Here is a 20118-nt window from a genome sequence, read left to right on the forward strand (position 1 = left end):
AATCTAGTCTGTTTTGGTCTTCTCAAGTGCATTAAAGTCAGGGTCAGTGGCTGACAGTTGAGTTAGACTTCTGTCTACAAACCCCTCTGAAACCCTAACACAATAACTTTACGTGTGCCTCGCTGGAAACGTGACTAGACTTGACATCAGCACAGCTGTTGTGACTGGCCTCTTCAGTGCTGTGAATTCCTCTGCATGTGCATTTTCTGCTGCTTTTTCACCGCATTTTTTTAATTTAAATGTGAAGGACTGCCTCATCAATGCCAAATGCAAGACCTGCATCTTAGAGCTCTGGAACGCCCTCGCCTTTCTTCATAAAACTAAAATTTCTGCTCTCAGGTCCTACATTTGTTTTAGCACTTTGCCCCGGCTGAGTCACCTGACAGCTGTGGTAGCCTATGTCACCTCTCCTCCAATAGTGCAACAAACTGTCAGTGATTCAGTACTCTTGCCCTGATGAAGTTAACTATTTGAGTTAAAATATCAACAAAATGGTTAATTTTTTGCAACATCTCTTGGTGTTGTTTAAGTCAGTGCTCACCAAAATATGTTGGTGCAAAATACCACCTCAGCTCCAGCCTATCCAAGCATGGAGTTACTCCATGTGCCACTGTCATAGTCCCTTTCATTCTGTGCAGTGCTGCCAGTTCAATTTAGTTACTGTGACTTTCAGGTATTTTGTTAGCACCCTTTTTTGTCCTTCAGTGTCTCTTGTGTCAAGTTAATCTTATTTCTCTGTCCAACGTGTCTTACTTCCTGTTTTATTTTGGTAGCTATTGCTCTCTGTGCTTTATATTAATTGTAGCTTTCCTCCAGTCTGTGTTCCCAACCTATACCTTCTGTATATATTTTTTCAGTCCTCCTATGACACATTACCTGTGTGAGCTGTGCGTTCCCTCACTCTGTATATTTCTTGCCTTTTGCATTCCCTGACTCACTCTTTGGAGTTTTTGACTTTGTACATTTTCCTGATCGACCTGCATTAAATACTCATTTTTAAGTTTGACTCCTACCTCCTGCATCTTGCATTTGGGTCCGCTTCTTTTTATTATTAGGAAATATTAGCGCAGCAACTCTCCAAACTTTGCTAAAAGGCTCAGATGTCTCTGCATCAGTCATGTGCTTGTATTTGCAAATGCTTTGTAAACCTTAAACACAGCAATATGCTCTCACCACCAACGCATGCAGCTTTACCTCTGACTTCAGTAAATAAATATTTACAAATCCAGGTCTCGTTAAAAAAAACCTATATTCTGCATCAAATATAATTTTTTTAAGAATATTCCTTTCAAAATAAAATTAACAAATTTTGTAAAAGAAAAAACTGTAAGCCATTCTCTGTTTGTTGGATGAAATGGGACAAACTGCGTGATTTATACTTTTTCACCTTTGAATCCTAAATTCTCCTTAAACTCTCACAGGCTCGACAGGGAGAACCAAGGGGTCAAATTTGGCCTGCAGACTATAGGATGTCCAGGTGTAACCTACTAATCCGCTGACCAGATCACATCTGTCACACATCTATAGAACCTGTATTTTTCTGCTTTCATATTTGTAGGAGGAATATGTCTGCTTCCTGTTCATTGGACCAAGCCTTTTCAAACCCATTTCTTTTGTTGATTTAAAATTAAGTATTAAGTATTCAACTCATAAATGTAGTGACCTAAAAGGCTAAAAGGCTGCATCTACGATAGATCCATTATACACTCTTTAACCCCACAGACTCACTGATGTATACAATGAACCTTACAGCATAATGAACCAATCGTTTTAAACAATTACTCGCTCCTCAGCCACTCCTACCCAAAATAAAATAATTTTAAAATTCATCTGGTGAATAAAGCCACAGATTTTAGTTGCATTCTTTGTAAAAGGTGCAATGGGTGACTTACTGTATGGTTTTGAAGTCGCCTACAGGTTAAGTGGCTCGAGTTGTTAAAGTATAAATGCAGAGTTTGAGATAACAACAGCTCTTTGGATGTAACTGGGATTATAATAGAAATGGCCCAAAGTCTGCTTATTCCAGGCCTTGTATGTGGTCAATGTGTCAGAGGTGGCACCGAACTGAGTAATTTTTCAGACGCCAGGTTGTCAAGGTTTTGTTTTTCCGGCAGGTGAGCCATAACATTCAGGTCTATTGTCGGAGTCATAGCTGTTTTCAGTCTCTGGGGATTAAAGAAGGTAAGGTTTAAGCAATCATCAGTTTGAAAGTAATGTTCAAGCAAAGATTTAAATAAATAATCAGCAAAAGGACTATCCGTAATATCTGACTGTCACTGGAGCCACTAACCCATCACCGAACACTGCCCTTTTTATCAGCATGATTCAAAAGTCAATGGCCGTGTTTGTTCACAAACATTTTACCGCACTACTGTGAAAATGTGACACTAGTTCCCAGAAGATTAGGCAGACTGACTTTAGTCATGTTCTGATCCACCAGCAGGTCAACATTTGAACAAACATTTTAAAAAACAAATCTTTGATAATACATAAGTTTCTGTCACATCCAGGAACAAAGCAATGCCACTGGATTAGGTTTAAAGTTTGCTAATTAACATGCTAGAATAAAAAAAGTAAACATATCAAATAAATAAGCCAAAGTCTGTACAATCATATTTGCTTACCTGAAGAAGGGATCCTTTATTGTTATAGATCTCTTGTATTGCACCAAATGGGATCCATACTATAGAGACCAAAGAGACGCCCCAGCCAACCCATTCAGCCCACACTGGGTACTCGTACTTCCCATAGTGAGGAGGAGTGTACTGAATAATGCTGGAAACCAGTATGCACTATATAGAGAAATGAAGAACAGTCTTATTAACTACTTTACTGGTGGTTTTAGGTGCATTATTTAAACAGGACTCACCAGCACCAACATGGGGCAGAGCAGCAGCCAGCAGACTCGGAAGTAGATATTTGGACTTTTTCCTAGCATCCTCCTGATCATTAAGGAGATACGTGGGATACCTGAGAAAAAGAAAGAGTTTAATTATTTAACCCCTTCTTGCAAAGCGTTTTGGCAGGTGTCCACAAAAATATTAAAAATAACCCACAAAGCAAGCACAATCGAGCCAGATATGGCATGCCATCGCATAGACAGTGCCATCTATGCCAAGCCCAGCCCATATCTGGATGACATACATCTTATCATGCCAGAAGTCAACCAGCAGTGCCGGCTTGTTGCCAGATCTGGGCCAGACCTGCTTGCTATGTGGGTATGGCCTCCTCCATGTCTCCTGATGTACTGGCCTGTATCCTGGTAGCACCTCCATGCTCTGGACACTATGCTGACAGACAGAGCAAACCTTCTTGCCAAAGCTCGCATTGATGTCCCAGCCTGGATGAGCTGCACTACCTGAGCCAATTGTGTGGGTTGTAGACTCCGCCTCATGCTACCACTAGAGTGAAATCACCGCCAGCATTCAAAAGTGACCAAAACATCAGCCAGAAAGCGTAGGTACTGAGAAGTGGTCAGTGGTCACCACCTGCAGAACCACTCCTTTATTGGGAATGTCTTATGCTAATTGCCTATAATTTCTATTCCATTTGCACAACAGCATGTGAAATTGATTGTCAGTCAGTGCTGCTTCCTAAGTGGACAGTTTGATTTCACAAAAGTGTGATTGACTTGGAGTTACATTGTGTTGTTTAAGTGTTCCCCTTATTTTTTTTAAACATAAACGAAAAAGTGAACTTCATGTGAATTTTACCAAAGATCCAACAGATGGCAACAACCTCAAAGAAAGCCAAGAACACAAGAGAAACCACAGCAGTGTAGTGGTCCATCAGCTGAAACACGTAGATACCTCCCTGTAAGTAAAAGACAGACCTACATGACAAAACAGTGACTCTTACCACATCCCCAAATGTGTTTCCCTGAGAAGTGTCTTACATACTGTACCTTGGTAATGTGAGGAATCCCCAGTACAAAGCAAACAAAGCACACAGCCAGGACCAGCAGCTCTTCTCTCTTCAGGAACGGCAGAACTTTGACTCCAAATTCATCCTTTATGTATGTCACAGCTACCTCAACTGTGGCAAACTGCAGAACAAAAGATTTAATACAAACTTAATGGTTATCTGCAGACCTTGGAGTTTTAAATCATAATCACAGTCATTCAGATGTCGTACATATTTCTCCTTGTTTGGCCTGTCTGTCTTACTGTCTGTGTTGTGAGTGGCAGATATGGCAATACTCAGCCCTCAGTTCTCTAGCACTCAGCCTACCAGCTCAACTCAGACAGACGAGCATTCTCCAGGCTTCTCAGCCTGCATGCTCTATCTCTCTTGATCCATCTTAGCTTCATCTTAACACTTGTATATTTACATTCAAGCCTTTTATATTAAAGCAAAAGTAGTATGGTAATAAAATATCCAAACAGTAAAGGCAAACCACAGTGAGGGTAAGAGACCTCTTTTGATACAAGTGTGCAAATGTTTCCTTTATATTCAAAAGTGCAAAAGCTAAAGTTTGATGTAAAAAATTAAGTGTACAGCGCTGCAGATGTTTAGATGTTTACCTGACTGTCCACGCCCAGACACAACAGCATGATAAAGAAAAGTGGGGCCCATAGCTGAAAGACTGGCATGGTTGAAAGAACTTCAGGGTACACAACAAACACCAAACCAGCACCTGAAATATAACACAACAGAGGACTTGTTGCTATTTTACAATGCAGACATATACAAATGCAGGATATCCGTTGCTATTCCAGCTTAAGTTGGCTGTGCTGTACTGAGCTGTACTTTAAATGTGTGTTATTTGGAGCATATTTTGAGTTCTGTTAAAATATAAACTGGGATCCATTCAGTGACATGCACATATTTCTTTGCTTGGCAAGAGTTATGAGATAAATATTTAGCTTAGCTCAGTTTATAGTGAAGTAAAGGGCTCAGACATGTTTAAGATAACCCTAACTAAAGTGTAACAAAGCACAACAAGGTCCTTCATTCATGACATGAGCTCCTGAACTCCCTGGAATCATATAGCTAGACAATAAGATTTCGCCTGCACGTAGAAATTAGCGGCAGCTTAAAGAAGCACACTGCAAGACTGTAGTTGGAGACTCGGGAGGACGAGAGAACAAAACTAGTGTACAGTGAAAAAATATTTGCCCCCTCTCTGATTCTTAATATGTCACTTATTTGCAACACTTGAATGTTTCAGATCATCCAATACGTTTAAACATTTGACAAAGATAACCCAACCCAAGGAGTGAGCCCAACTCCTGAAAAACATCCCCACACCGCAATCCACTAACCTTTACACTTGGCACAATGCATTCAGTCAAGTACCGTTGTCCTGGCAACCATCGAACCCAAACTCGTCCATCAGAAACGCAAAAGCGTGATTTGTGACTCAAGCGAACATGTCTCCACTACTCTAGAGTCGAGTGGTGCTGTGCTTTACACCACGTGGGCTAAAGCTCAGGAGGTAGCACAAGTCACCTACTGACCAGAAGGTTGGTGGTTCGATCTCCATCTGCTCCAGTTTCCATGCCAAAGATACTAACCCCATGTTGCTCTATGAATGTGTATGTGTGTTAGATAAAAAGCCCTTACATAGAAAAACCCATTTCATTGCCCCGTAGTTCTGTAGCGATGGAAAGTTAGCGACCCATTCTTTCAGTCGTGTTTGTAAAAGCAGTCTGAATGCCTAGGTGCTCGGAAGTTATTGGAATTCAATGATTTGGATGGGTGAGTGAATACTTTTGGTAATATAGTGTATCTAACCAGCACAAACTGCAATCAAGCATTCTTGTCTAAGGGGCACTTATTAAAAATTACAATTTGTGAAGAAAGTTCAACCAATTAAGAGCAAAGTGATTTTTCAAAGTGAATCAGACCTAACATCTGATGACAGCTGACAGGAACAATTTGACATTGAGATCAGAGGATTTTATCTGAACACACGCAATCTGTCTTTAATAACTCACTGCTTGACTGCTGATGCTTAAATGTTGCTTAAACACTTAACAACACTTAACTAAATTCAACTACACTCTCTCACACAGGCATGTATACACAAGTTATGTACTCAAAAAGGGCACTTGAAAGATTTAGTACTGTTCATTAAGCTGAGAAAGTCTTGCAGTTTCGACTATAGTATGAAAACTGAATTTGCCACAGTGCAGTTAGATTACTCTACTTACAGCAACAGACACACAATTGTTTGTACAGGCAGTTGATGAATAGTACTCCTTATAGTGAATACAGTGAATTTTCCTTATATAATTAGTCGGGAGCCACTTTAGGAAACTGCATCCAGATGTGCACATCCTGAAATATGCCTTTATTTTCCATGGAAAGAAGAGACATGTTCCAAGGACAAGGAAAACAAACATCAGCTCTTAAAACAAGCCTGGGATCTGTCTCCAGTCTTGAACTATGATGATCTATCTCTCTTCTTTTTAAAGTCCTCAAGATAAAACAAAGCTACAAGTCTGATGTTGTTTTCAGCGACTCACCATCTGTAGCTATGTTGTCCACTGGGAGGTTATGTATATGAGACATGTAACCGAGAGCTGAGAAGATCACGAAGCCAGCCAGGATACTAGTGAAAGAGTTGGCCACTGATACAATCAATGCATCCCTGGTAAAGAAAAAGGACAATGTCTGTGAAATGTAGTTTATTGCTCTCGTGTTATTGTCAAGCTCGCACTTTATCAGAAATGTCTGAGACCTTCAGTGGTGCACATGCAGCATTAGCACCCCAGGATCTTTAACAGCAAAGCAAATTTTGAAAGAAAATACAATTTGTTCCATAAATAATTTAACTTTGTTCCCCACCTGCTGTGAGCAAAACAGCTATATAACCACATGCCCTCAAATCACAGGCAACCAAGACCACTGCTGTTCATCAAGGAAACTGTCAAGTTTACAGTAACATGCTGTGTCTGTATTAACTACAAGAAAGAGGGTGATACAGCATCTTTTAATTTACTGTGTATTGAAGTCAAGTGAACCCACACTGTTCTTTTTCAGCATTTTGTGTCCATCTTATTAAAAAATGACTGCTTTTTCCACTCTGTTTGAGCTTTTTTTAGACAGAGTGTTATGAATGCTTACCTGAGAATGTTGTTGTTGAACTTGTTGTAACTTGCCATTGAAATCATCGAGCCAAATGCTATTCCAAGTGAGTTAAACACCTGGGCAGCTGCATTAAGCCAAACCTGTGATATAGACAGAGGAGAGCCGAAGATTGATACGAGTATGGTTTCATTTGATTTGGATTTGAAGGCCATGGAAATGTATTTTCTTTATAAGCATCTTCCTGCAGAGGTGAACAGTCTTGAGTGAAATCAGATGAGAAATCTATACGTTGTGATTTTCAGCGAACAAAGTCATGTCAAACATCTTTGTACACTGCCTGCAGTTTAGGAGCTATCGTTGCTAATAACTAATTACAAACAATGAAACTAACCATAATACCCATTAACATGTGACCTGTTGTGGTGGTCTGTGGTGGCCTGCACTGGGGCGCTGGCAGCAGGACCCCTGATTGTTGTCTGTATGATGGACGTAGTGAAGGAGGACATGCAGAGGATTGGTGTGACAGAGGAAGATACTACAGATAAGGTGAGATAGAGGCAGATGATCCTTAAAGGACCCAGTCAAAAGAAAGAGAAGAAGAGGTATTTGTCATGGTCTTCCTATCCTCACTGATTTTCTGCCAAGATTTGTTTCTTTTTCTCTCTCTCCCAATTCTACTTTTTCTGCATAATCCATCATACAACATGTAATCAAATGGAAAAGTCTCTTTTTAAAACTTGTTTTATTAGTTTAAATTTTTTAACTTTATGCATCAAGCAAAAATGTTATTATATGCAACATTCTCTGACTGGAAGAAATTTGTTTAACATTTAAACCTATTTAAACCTATTTTCTGCACATTCCAGCACACAAAATAAAATATTTTTTGTGTTAACACTTTTGTCACTTTTTATGGAATCAAACTTAAAGTAAGGTCAGTACTTCCACGCTTTAAACGCTGCACGCTCATACTCTCTCCTGCACTCGATATATTATCCATTGTTGATCTGCAGACAGCTGTTGTCAGGAAGGTAGCACTCGCTTACATCACTGTCATGAGACATTCTCGCAAAAAACTCACGGTTTTAGTAACGCAGTAACGCAGCGTTCCTACAGGAAAGTAACGGTAATCTAATTGCAATAGTAATCCCTTATTTTACTCGTTACTTGAAAAAAGTAATCGGATTACAGTAACATGTCGCCCATCTCTGGTGGTGAGCCAGTCTGTCTGAGAGTGTTTGCTTTTAAAAATACATATTTTCTCTTCTTACAGTCATGTGAAAAACAAGGATTTCACAGGAATAACTACACCTATGATTCAATAGCTTGAAGCATCTTTAGCAGTGATAACTGAAGTAATTGTTTTCTTTTATCAATCTCTCACATCATTGTTGCAGAATTTTTAACAATTATCATGTTAAGGAAAGACTATAGAGTTGTAGTTCTTTGGGTATTTTTTTGCAGCAGTTTCTACTAGAGATGGACCGATCCGTCTGATACTGACCTAAATTACTGGATCGGATATCGGAGAGAAATAAAAAATGTAATCGATCCATTAAATATCAAAAAAGCACTTCACAAAACTTGTGACATGGCATATCTCGGCTCATAACCGTAGCACGTCGGAGCAGTGTGTCTCACGTGATAGAGCGGCTGTGGCGTGCGAGACCTGCCTCTCTCTCTCCCTCCCTCTCCTGCTGCTACTTCAATCATGAAACTGATTAATGATCAGCTGATCGGCTTTTCTGTCGTGAATCCGTCTCTCTTGTTTGTTTATCGCCCACTTCGCACCAGAAAGAGGAAACCAGCGGCTGAACAACAGCAGCACGTTTAAGCTTGATAATCTGTTGTTAGAATTTATTTAATATTACTTTCTACTCGAGGATCTTTTTCTACGTAGCTGACGGCTGGTAACTGTGCAGGGGCGGATCTAGCAAAGTTTAGCCAGGGGGGCCGATAGGGCATTAACAGGGAAAAGGGTGCACAAAGACATACTTTTCTTTCTTATTCTCATTTAAAATGTCTAGCTTTTAATAAATAATTATCCGAATCTTACACCCAAAGTTTTAATCTGATGTAAAATGTATAGAAGTCCATTACTGTATATAGTAACTATTAAGTCTAATATACCCTAGTAAGCTATAGTACTTTTTCCTTTGGGAAGGTACCATCTGTGCAGTCTGCAGTTCTGTTGAAGAAAGATGTTGAATCTATTTAATTATTCTTGAAAAATAATTGATTTCTGTGCATTTTTTTTCACCCTGCATCAAATTAAAGTTGATTATGTTGATTAAGCATCATGAGGTGGAGGGTGGTTCCCTATTTTTTATTTTTTTGCTGGGAGTTTGCAACCCTATTAGTTAGGTTGCTTATTCTTTAAAATACCAGAATAGGGAGGATGGAGTAGGTTTAAGTTTATTAGATTGATCAGTATTGCTGTACTATGAAATATTTTGGGTGCAGTGTATTTTTTGTATACAGGTATAACAGAATAGCTTTAGTGTTTGTTTGTTTTTAAACTTGCGTATGAACTTATAAGAAATGCAGCAAGATATTAAAAAAACTTTTATTGATTAAAAACACACTATATCGGATTCATATCGGTATCGGCCGATATCCAAATTTATGATATTGGTATCTAACATAAAAAAGTGGTATCGTGCCATCTCTAGTTTCTACATGCTTTTCTTTTCAAATCACTGTATGTGGCCAAGGAACAATCTCAACAATCTCAACGTTTAAAGAGTCCATGGCTGAAATAACCTTTTCAGGTCGGGTCTGGCATGCTTTAAGATTGACCCTTGAACAGACACAAGTTAAAAGCTTACTCTTTCAAAAGGGACACTTCAAGCTTCAAAGAAAGAAAAAGGTGACTTGATTTGTTTTTGTACGCAGACCAGTACAAACTAGTACAAATTGGGTTTTGGTACCAATGTTTAACCAACATCCCAGAGATAAGTAGTCTCACCTTCACTTCAAACAGTTTGCTCCACACCGGTGTGACAAAATAGAGGATACCATTCTTGGCTCCAGGAAGCTGCACATTGTTGATGAGCAGGGCAAACAGGATGAAGTATGGAAACACAGCAGTGAAATATACTACCTATAGAAAAAATGGCAAAAAAACCAAATGGTGAATGTCAACTTGAAATCCCCCTAAAAAAAACCTTCATCACAATCACCATGACACAGCAAAAGTCATTTTTCTCACCTTTCCTGTGGATTTAACTCCTTTAAATATACATAAGTACACAATAACCCAAGCAAAGACAAGACACCCAAAGAGTTCCCAACGAAGACCACCTAATTCTTCAATACCGCGAGTCTTTTCCAGAAGTCTGTTTCTGTGAAAAGGAAAGAAAAACATGCGACTAAAGTATCTTCAAATACCCAGAAAATTCGAGATAACTGCGATTAGAACATATTAGTAAAGCCTGACCAGCATGCAGTACAATGCACTCACAGAGAGAAGAAAAAACTACAAAACATTTTGAGGTAAACAACAAAAACTGCTTTAAATTTGGTCAAAGACACTTTGCTAATGACTAATGACGGTTTTCAGTAACTTTAAGAAGAAGAACACAACATGATTTGAGCGAGCACTGCTTATACAGCACAAAAGTGCCATACAGAGTGAGCTGCAAGGAAGTGATGTCTTCTCACTCAAAGAACTGTTGGCTAGCAGACTGCAGGTGGGTATCATTGCCAGGAAAGCCACTCGAACAATTTCCAACAGCATTCCAGGTGTTGTTGCAGGACTTCCAGGGCAGAGTCTCCATTCCGAAGGAGTTGAATAAATAGTAAAGTGCCCAGCTCATGAGCACATTATAATAGGTGCAGAAAACGAAGGAGATAACAACTGTGGCCAGACCAACACCTGCAGAGTGACACGTGGGGATAAAGAGAGTAGTGAGAGACAGCTCTACAGGAGTCGTGCCAACTGTGGGAAAGAAGCTGTACACGTTGCTTTATTCTCATACCCAAAGCATTACTGAGTGCCATATACTTGGGCCTGATAACAATGGCATATATCTTTTGTAGAACAACCAGAGAAGAGCCAGTATCATTAATAACCTCTGCCCAGTTTCCCCAATACACAGCCACAGACGAGACAAATTCCTGGGGCCTTTGAGTAGAAATTACGCCTTGTTGTTCAGCAGGTGAATATAAAAGACTACTGAGTGAGGTGAGATCAAAGCCATTCAGCAGATGTAAATTATTCAGTCTTTTAACACCTGTGGTTCTGAGCTGCGTGTCAGGTTTCAGACTGGGGCAAGTATATGTGTAAATACCAAATGCAAGTTTCAGCCTCCTCCTCAGGGAATTCAGAACAATGACTCGGTTAAAGAGCTCCCATCTGGAAGAGGTATACAGGGTCATTAATTAGCTGAAATATCAGCCCTTTTAAATACAACAAAAAAATCTGTTCATTTGCTGAGTCAGACCGTTTTATGTGTCGAGATCAATGGTTAGAAGACTATGCTGCCATCTTTCAGAATACACTTATTTGTGCGCTTTGGGAAAGTCACTTAAATGACAGCTAAAAGTCTGTAATTTAACACTTGTACAGTTGCTTTTCTTCATTTTCTAGTCTGTTTCCTAAATAGAGACTGTTGGTCATCTAAGCAAAGGTACTGAGGATTAAGAGACACAGTTTTGCACCTTGAGATTTCCAACTTTTGCACTTTTTTTGTCTGCCAGTTGTTTTTTTATGGACTTTTTGTGAATTTCTGCTGTTTATGTAAGATTAAACATTCACTGGAGTATTTTTTAACACTTGTGTCTGTACTTCTACTTAAGTAAAGAAAGCCTGTATTTCTGCCACCTCTGCACAGCTGCTGCTCATTGTCGAAAGGCTGGAATGCCACGCGCCACAGATCCATGTCTGTAAAATATACATGTCTCCATGTAGTAAAATGTGGAGGGGGAGGCAGCTGAATAACAGCTCTGAGCAAAGGAAAACCCTCTAATCTCCAGGATCAGTGCAAACCACTGCTTAGTAAGTGAGCTCTACTTCCTTTTGTTATCACCTGTTTGCCTCTTTCACACTAAATATTATTTCATATTATATTATTTCACACTGCCAAAAAATCTGAAACAGTTCAACTAAAGAAAAGCAAGGCAGAGTAATTAAAGTATTGCTAGGATTAAGGATTAGTGGATAACTCAGACATGGGTATATTTGCTATATTTGTGGGAAGCTGGGAAGCTGCATCATGGATCACAGGTACATGACAGTAAACTGCACTCAAATTGCACAGGTGAGTCATTCAGAAGAATATACAAAAAAAAGACTACCTGCTTTGGGCCCCTGTTTAGCACAGAGCATTAACCAGGAAGAAATGAGCGATAAATCAAGTGAAGGACCCAAACGTTTTGACCGGGTAGATAATCTCTGTCCTTAAGGAGATAAGAAAACTATGGAGAAAAATCCTCAAGTTAAAACAAGAGAGAAAGCATTGTCATTTCACACCCACAAGTAGAGATTGTTGATGGCTGGTCTCTTGTTTGATTTAGAGGGATTTGGACAGACTGTTGGTCCTCTCAGAGTCCATACTTTTCATTTTCTGGAGATGTAAAACTGTGGGAATGTCTCAGCTTCTATATTTTTTTTAACAACAATCGAACTTTAAGGAATATACTGATCCACTTTATTGGCCTTTTTAATGAACTAATGCAGACTCAGAGAGAACATCTTCAGTCGCTCGTGATTGACTTAATTATCACGGATTTTACTGACGTCAACTTGATGGTTTGAAAGGTTCAATCATACCTCACAAAAGTTAAAATACATGCAGTCACAGAAGTTGAAAATTTGGCTAAACAAGTTCTCATCCATCAACATGAAAAAATATGAAAGAAAATAAAGCAGGATTTATTCAAACCAAAGCATTAAGATAAGATAAGATAACCTTTATTAGTCCCACACGTGGGAAATTTGTTAAGACACCTGCATGCCTTCACCGTGGCTAAATATGGATAAATAATATTTATCTGAGATCCTTTTTTTACTTTACACTGAATGGTAATGTGGGCTTCATGGCTGGAGGAAAGCAGAAAATCCACACATGAGGTCTGTCATGTTTTACATAAATTATTCCCGTTTTTCATGATTGTCAAGTTTTTAAAAAAAACTTGCTTCTGTCAGGGTGTGGCAAGATTTCAAACCATCTCACTCTCATACATGGGTTGACTGCACTTTGTGCTTGGTTGTCTTTATAAAGTGTGTTGCTGTTTGTGTTTCTTAACCCCTTTGCAGCTTTAACTCATCCTTGGCTGAAGACTTTTCTTTTTTCCATTTCTGTGTGTCGTCTGATTCATATGCTATGTTTTAATGTTGACAGCAATTATCTTTGAAATAAACACAGATATAATCTTGTGTTTTCATTGTGCTACAAATTTTAAATACATCAAGCTTGTCTGACCTCTTCTACAGTTACCTGGGTTGGTAGGGCAGTCCATTTTAGAACTCACTGTTTAGACTCTGTATTGATCAGCTGGAGTTTCTGGTGCTGTTGGCTAATAATTAAATATTTGTCTGCAAATATATGAGTTGGACTCTTGGTTTTGGATTTTGAAATCTATTATAAATGCATACGAAGAAAAAACGTGTTTTAAAGGTGGTCCAACAACAAAAATAAATAAGTCCTGGATAGTAACTTACCTTTCAACAAGGGACAGATTTTGGCGAAAGCATGCACAGGCCCTAAACGAGTATACTGCCCAACAGTAAACTCCATGAAGAGCAGAGGAATGCCACACACGAGCACCATGGTAAGATAAGGAATCAGGAAGGCACCTGAAGAAAACAAAATTTAGCAGGTTTACAGCTCTTCTGAATAAACCAGCTGCAGAAAATTCCAAATAAATACTGCTGCCAATGTCCAGATGACAATTGTAAGCTCACAGTGATTGTTTTATAGTAGTCATATATTTATAATAACTAAGTAAGTAACTGCTGAATATCCTCTTTAACAAAATCTAGACAGCTTCTACGCTGTTTAGAAGTTAGTGTTTGTTCCTTTGCTTGCTTGTTTTGCTGATCATTTATGGTCGGTGGTTCGATCCCAGGCTGCCTCCTTGCTGCATGCCAAATATCCTTGGGCAAGATACTAACCCCATGTTTGCCTACTGGTGGTGGTCAGAGGGCCTGGTGGCGCCAATGTCCGGCAGCCTCGCCTCTGTCAATGCGCCCCAGGGCAGCTGTGGCTACAATGTAGCTTGCCATCACCAGTGTGTGAATGTGTGTGTGAATGGGTGAATGACTGAATGTAGTGTAAAGCGCTTTGGGGTCCTTTGTCATGGTCCTGGGTCGGTGACCCAGCGCTTTAAGTTTATTATTATCATTTTCCAGTTCATCATGATTATTATTGTTGTTTGAGTTCTACGTGTTATATTCGGTCTGTATCTCTGTCTATGGTGTCACCCCGTCTGTTTGTGAATCTGTTTAGTTCAGCGTCTTGTCTGGTGTCCTGTTTTATTGTGAAGGTCTGTGTCATATGTGAGTGTGTTCAGTTTACGTTTCCCCTGTCTCGTCAGCTGTGATTTCTCCCAGGTGTGTTCCCCTCCTGTCTCTCATCCCTTGATTACTGCCGTCTGTGTATTTAAGCCCTGTGTTTCTCTGTGTCAGTGTCGCGTCGTTAACGGCTGTTCACCCTCAACTTGCTGTGTGTTCATGATTTCCAGTCCTCCTGCATCTCAGTTTAGAGTTTTGTTTGCTTTTGTGAGTTTTATTTTATGTTGAAGTTTTGTTCCAGCAATAAAGCTGCATTTTCAGTTGAAACCTCGTTTCCTAAGAGTCCTGCACCTTGGGTCCACCACTCCTGCCTGCCTGCCACACAGCCAACCATGACATCCTTAAGGACTAGAAAAGCGCTATACAAATGCAGGCCATTTACCATTTTACCATTTATGCAACAGAGTACAATTTCCACTAGAGGCAGAATTTGCTTGTATAATTTTTTTGTGATGATTATCAAAAAGCATACAGCTGATGCTCAGTTTCTATTTCTTAAATGCTGGTGTCAAATATTTTATTATTATGATAAATGATTATGATATTTTATACCAGAGCAATGTCATTTCAGCCCCAGATTTGAACGTTTCTGTCACTGTGCTTAAGGAACCCACGCACATGCATGTGCCACTTTTCAAATATGTGCATGAGGAAAAATAGCAGGAGCTGTAATTGCGGGTGTAAAAGTTTGAACAAAGTGTATCTGAGCATTATTGACGAAATAATGATGAAAAAAAAGCATAACTGAAAACATAACTAAAAGTAAATCTGAAATGTACAGAAAATGTATTTCTTTTATGTTTGTGCCCATTTCTACTTATTTATTGAAGTAAGTGAAGGAAATTGCCTTCCCGGGTTTCCTCCGTGGCGTGAGCGATAAGCAGAGTTTTGTCCTTTCGTTCTAAGATTCCTAATTATTTAAAGTAACACTCAGGTATGCCGTTCAGCTGGGTTAGTTACAGCGCCGGGAGCAGCTTGGGAGAACAAGGAAACACAGACTGCTTCAGGTTGCCTTCCCAAATCAACTCAAAGGTTTATTTGATACACAGCAGTTTATATAGATGAAAAAAGGTTCGTGTGTCAGCTTTCCCAGTTCAAACCGGTACAGACCAAATAAGGAAACGTCTTCCTGCCTTGTGAACAAAGAAGTATCCTGTGTGTAGTTTATCAGCTCAGCTACAATTTATGATCATCCCAGCAAAATACACTCCTAGACATAAAATACAGAGTTCTTTCATTAGTGAATTCTGAAACAAACCACCTAGCCTTTAACGAGCCTTTTCCAGGAGATAAGGAAAAGGGAGGATGGGAGTAAAGAAGTGGTCTCATCTCTGTGGTGTTTTCGACCTTGAGGTACCAGCTTGTGAGTCTCACATTAATTCTTGGGTCACAGAGAAAGAGAAAAACAACTAGTAGATCGGCCTTATTGAGTAACAGTTTTCCTGTATAAAACAATATCCTGTAAATGCTACTATGGTATCAAAATACCTAACAGTAAGTATGAAATATTAAAGTCACTAAGAGTTAAACCCTTTTTGTCTTTGCATTTTCTCATTCAATTTTATATTACCAGTTATTTTGAAACAAATAAAAAAAATCCATAAAAAACAAATCAGTAAATAACTAAATAACCCTTGCTGACCACTTCAATGTTAATCTACTGTTTAACAGACTACACAGTCACTGTTACATAACTGAAGAATCACGATAAATGATGGAGTGCAGGTAACCAATCATATCATATGATGATTGTTAGGTATTTTAGTACCATGGGAGCATTTACTGGATATTGTTTTATAGTGACATTATACAGGAAAACTCTGTCATTCAATAAGGCCCCTTTGTTTTAGTTATTTTTCTCTTTGACCCAAGAATTGATGTGTGAGAATCACAGGCTGGTACAAGGTTGAAACACCACAGAGATCACTCCCTCAGCTACATTAGTTTCTAAATCTCTTAGGAGACGCCTGTTGAAGGCCAGATGGTTTGTTTCAGAATTCACTAATGAAAGAACTCTTTATTTCGTGCCTTGAAAATATGTCGCTGAGATAATCATAATTGTAGCTGAACTGATAAACTATACAAAGGGTGCTTCTTCACCCAAGGGCAGGAAGACGCTCCCTTATCTTGGTCTGTACTGGTTTAAACTGAGAATCTGCTGACTCGTGAATTTTTCCCTCTATATAAACTGTTGTACTTGAGAATAAAGTTGAGTCGATTTGGGAAGACAACCTGAAGCAGTCTCTGTTTTCTTGTTCTCCCAAGCTGCTCCCGAGCTCGTACTAACACGCTGAATGGCATGCTTGAATGTTACTTGAGAATATATTTGACTGTGTTACAGATTAAGGGACAATCTCTGCTGATAGACGCCCACGCCTCGGAGGAAGCCGATCCACGGATTAGGCCCTGGAAGCCGTTTCCTTCAATGATGATTTTTTTCAGTCCCGCCATGCAGAAGCCTAATAAACTAAAAAAAAAAAACAGTAGCTGCTGCTATGTTTACGGTCTGCTTTGTGCTCCGTGTCTTTAGCACTCTTACCTCCACCGCTGTTGTAGCACAGGTACGGGAATCTCCAAACATTACCGAGTCCCACGGCGTAACCCACCGTGGACAGGATGAACTCCAGCCGGCCGCTCCATGTGGGTCTCTGAGCCTCTGCGGTCATCTCGAGATCTGCAGTACCTGATTCCCTGCTATCAGAGGTTTCCCGTGAGTTCTCCACACCAAAATCCATTGTAGCTTAGTGATGAAGGTAAAGAGGGTTTTATTAAATCAAGATGATTCGTGCTTTAATTTGTCACAACAAATAAGTTGACTAGATTTGGTGGAGTGATGTAAAGACAAGAGAAAAATGAACTTCTAGAGGGTCTGAACCAAAGATGTCTGAGGATAAAAGGGGATGATATGCGCTACCAAGACAGCAACGACATCCCAACAAGGACTCCTAACCCAGACAGGTGTCATGTATGTTAAGGCAAAGCCCACTCCTTGTGTAAGCCTGCCTTTTCACCCTTTTGCCGGTGTTGCACAACACCTTGCTACTGTCAAACAAGTGTGGGTGTTTTGGATTGGCCCGTTCCCTTTCTTTCCAAAATAAAGGTCCAGAATCCCACCCTTTTCGTAATTGACAGACACATAAAAAGAACCATTAACGAAGTCTTCTGGCTGGTATCAGCACAAAATAAATATGAATGTGATTCAAAATATTCCACATCAAATGAGGAGAAAGTTTTAAACAGGGGAAAAAGAACAAGCTGCCACCCACGTGGAGTACACTAGCCCAGACAGTGTGTCACAGATTAGTAGGCAGAGGACTCACTCGCAGGACTCTGAAGTTTAGAGAGAAGGTGAGGGTTTATTTGCAATGTGACACCAAGTGAGAATATATACATATATACAGTGGAACAGATAACGCGGGGCTCCAGGGAGTAGGGCGGGGTCCGAAGGGAAGGTCCAAGACGGGGGTACACACTCGCTCTTCTTCAACTTGATCCATAACTCACTCCAAATGTCCACACCAAAAAGCTCACGCTCACTCACACACATCCACAGAAATCCAGACGGCAGGGAAGACGGGCAGGGAGTCTAGAAGGCCTGTACACAGAGAAAAAAAACAATGTCAGGAGGAAACTCTAGGACAGGGGTGCTCAATACGTCGATCGCGATCGACCAGTCGATCGCAAAGGTAGTATTGGTAGATCGCATGGCATTAAAAAAATAGATGCCAGCCTATCATCCATCCCGTCACTTGATTGATACAGGGAAGCCAGTCAGATGACAGCAGATTTTTTCTGACGCTTAGGTCGCTGCGCATGCGCAAACAGCGGCGCGAAGTGTAGTAAAACTGACAAGCTAGTCAGCGAGTTAACTCCAATTTTTAGCTCTCGGTTTTTTCTCTTAAACCTGGCCGTCAGCAGCTACTGTCCGGACTATGCATCCCTGGCTGATTCAATTCAGTGCAAGTCATCAGAGTAAACTCAGGTAATGACAAAAAATTTACATAGTTAATTGTGTTGTGAAATATTGGATATTGCGGTTATGCATGTATATACATTGTAGATATAAAGAATCCTCAATATATTTATAAATAAGTATATGTTTTGGATTTTTGTAGTGGGTAGATCATTTTGACTTGGTCATTTTATAAGTAGCTCACATGAGGAAAAAGTGTGAGCACCCCTGCTCTAGGAGATCAAAGTGAACAATTTCATGGGCTAGGCTACACTGACGCTAGGTAGTGTGACGATCCAGCGAGGAAGCAGCCTCTCTTGCCATCTTAAGTAGTCTGCCAGGATCAGTGTGAATGAGCCACAGGTGCGTGTTCAGGGCGGGTTCAGAGGCGGGGAATCAAGGTCCAGTTCCGCCCTGGTGGGAGAGGCTAAGACAAAAAATACACACACCACGACCTCTCCAGATCTTTAGAACCATGACACAGTGGTAGATCGTCTTGCATCCCTCTTTTATTTTGAAAGGAACCCGTTAACTCTATTCCTGCTCCCGCTCCGCTTTACTGGCCTAATGCGAGTTTGAATCGTATGAATAGATCACTGGCTTTGTTCGGTGTAATATTTACCATGTAGACCAGTTTCCTTTACTGGCATAGGGAAAAACTCATAAAGAGGGATTACTCTAGCCAATATAAAGTTGAATTGAAGGTTCTTTTAAAGTGGTTTTATTTATGGTCCTTTCTGCTCTTTTTACAAAATCTATATTGGATGAGTGTGTGCAGAGTTTTATTGCTTAAAAGCAAATACACTATTCTACTCTGTTCTATAGGGTTTATGTTCCGTAAACGTGTGCCACAAGCTGGTTGAACCGCAGACTGACCCGAAGACTAATTTAGCTGTCAAGTAGCAGCCAATCAGAACGCTCCCTGCTTGCACGAGGAGACTGTTGGTGGTTGTTGGGAAAAGGGAATGGAAAGAGAGCATTGAAGGACTGTAGCATTGATTTATTCCTCAAAGATGACGGTGTGCTTTTGTATGTGTATGCGTGTGTGTACATGTATGCAAGCATGCATGTTGGTAACCAGTAAGCAAATCCAAGGCTTGCTTTCCATGCGCTTAACTGCTTATATTGTGTTTCTGACAACCTAGCTTTGTCCAACTTTGCAACATGTCAGTTGGTTGGAATGGCCTCGTCGGATGGTTTCGTTCCTGTTTATTAGCTTGTAAATTTTGACATTAGAGCAAGTTCATATGCTTTGCACAGTTTAGGCGTTGCATTGCTTTTTTGTTGCATTGTTTTAATGGACAGCAGGCAAGAACTACCGCGTAGCACCCCACATTATATAGAGGCCTCCTTGTTGCGTTTGGGTTATTTGTTTTTAAAGTTGCAGTGTTAAAAATGTCATCACTAGATTTCAGTAGATTGCAGACTGCAGTCAGCTGTTCTGTTTTCTTAACCCTCACAATTCAAATACATACTTTTTGATGGCTATCTGTGGTGAATGTAAGCTGCCAGTCCCCTGTTTACCTCGGCTGTTAGTAGACTGCAAAGCTTTGTGAAAGGGGTAAATAAATGAGAAGAAATCAATTAGGAAAAAAATATAATGTTCATGCACATT

General features: G+C 39.9%; 1 protein-coding gene across 3 annotated transcripts in view; it reads right to left on the reverse strand.

The window, feature by feature from the left end:
* Positions 1-19017, reverse strand: part of LOC113033791 (sodium- and chloride-dependent GABA transporter ine) — a 19788-nt gene extending 771 nt beyond the window's left edge. Inside the window, exons 1-15 of one of the 3 annotated variants that reach the window (XM_080308684.1) lie at positions 18782-19017; positions 17872-18146; positions 17091-17291; positions 13700-13834; positions 10699-10912; positions 10247-10379; positions 10004-10138; positions 7072-7175; positions 6471-6595; positions 4524-4636; positions 3905-4045; positions 3714-3813; positions 2870-2970; positions 2625-2792; positions 1-2165 (exon numbers count right to left, since the gene is read on the reverse strand). The exon at positions 1-2165 is cut by the window's left edge and continues 771 nt beyond it. In XM_080308684.1, the coding sequence (XP_080164810.1) occupies positions 2040-2165; positions 2625-2792; positions 2870-2970; positions 3714-3813; positions 3905-4045; positions 4524-4636; positions 6471-6595; positions 7072-7175; positions 10004-10138; positions 10247-10379; positions 10699-10912; positions 13700-13834; positions 17091-17291; positions 17872-17944 (1869 nt within the window). In that variant the 5' untranslated portion in view covers positions 17945-18146; positions 18782-19017 and the 3' untranslated portion in view covers positions 1-2039. Of the gene's footprint in view, positions 2166-2624; positions 2793-2869; positions 2971-3713; positions 3814-3904; positions 4046-4523; positions 4637-6470; positions 6596-7071; positions 7176-10003; positions 10139-10246; positions 10380-10698; positions 10913-12333; positions 12454-13699; positions 13837-17090; positions 17791-17871; positions 18147-18781 lie in introns of those variants that run through there. The other 2 variants (XM_026187896.2, XM_026187897.2) reach the window with 2 other exon arrangements.
* Positions 19018-20118: the final 1101 nt, after the last annotated feature.

This window comes from Astatotilapia calliptera, chromosome 12, assembly GCF_964374335.1.
Source record: "Astatotilapia calliptera chromosome 12, fAstCal68.1, whole genome shotgun sequence".
Classification (NCBI taxonomy): Eukaryota; Metazoa; Chordata; class Actinopteri; order Cichliformes; family Cichlidae; genus Astatotilapia; species Astatotilapia calliptera.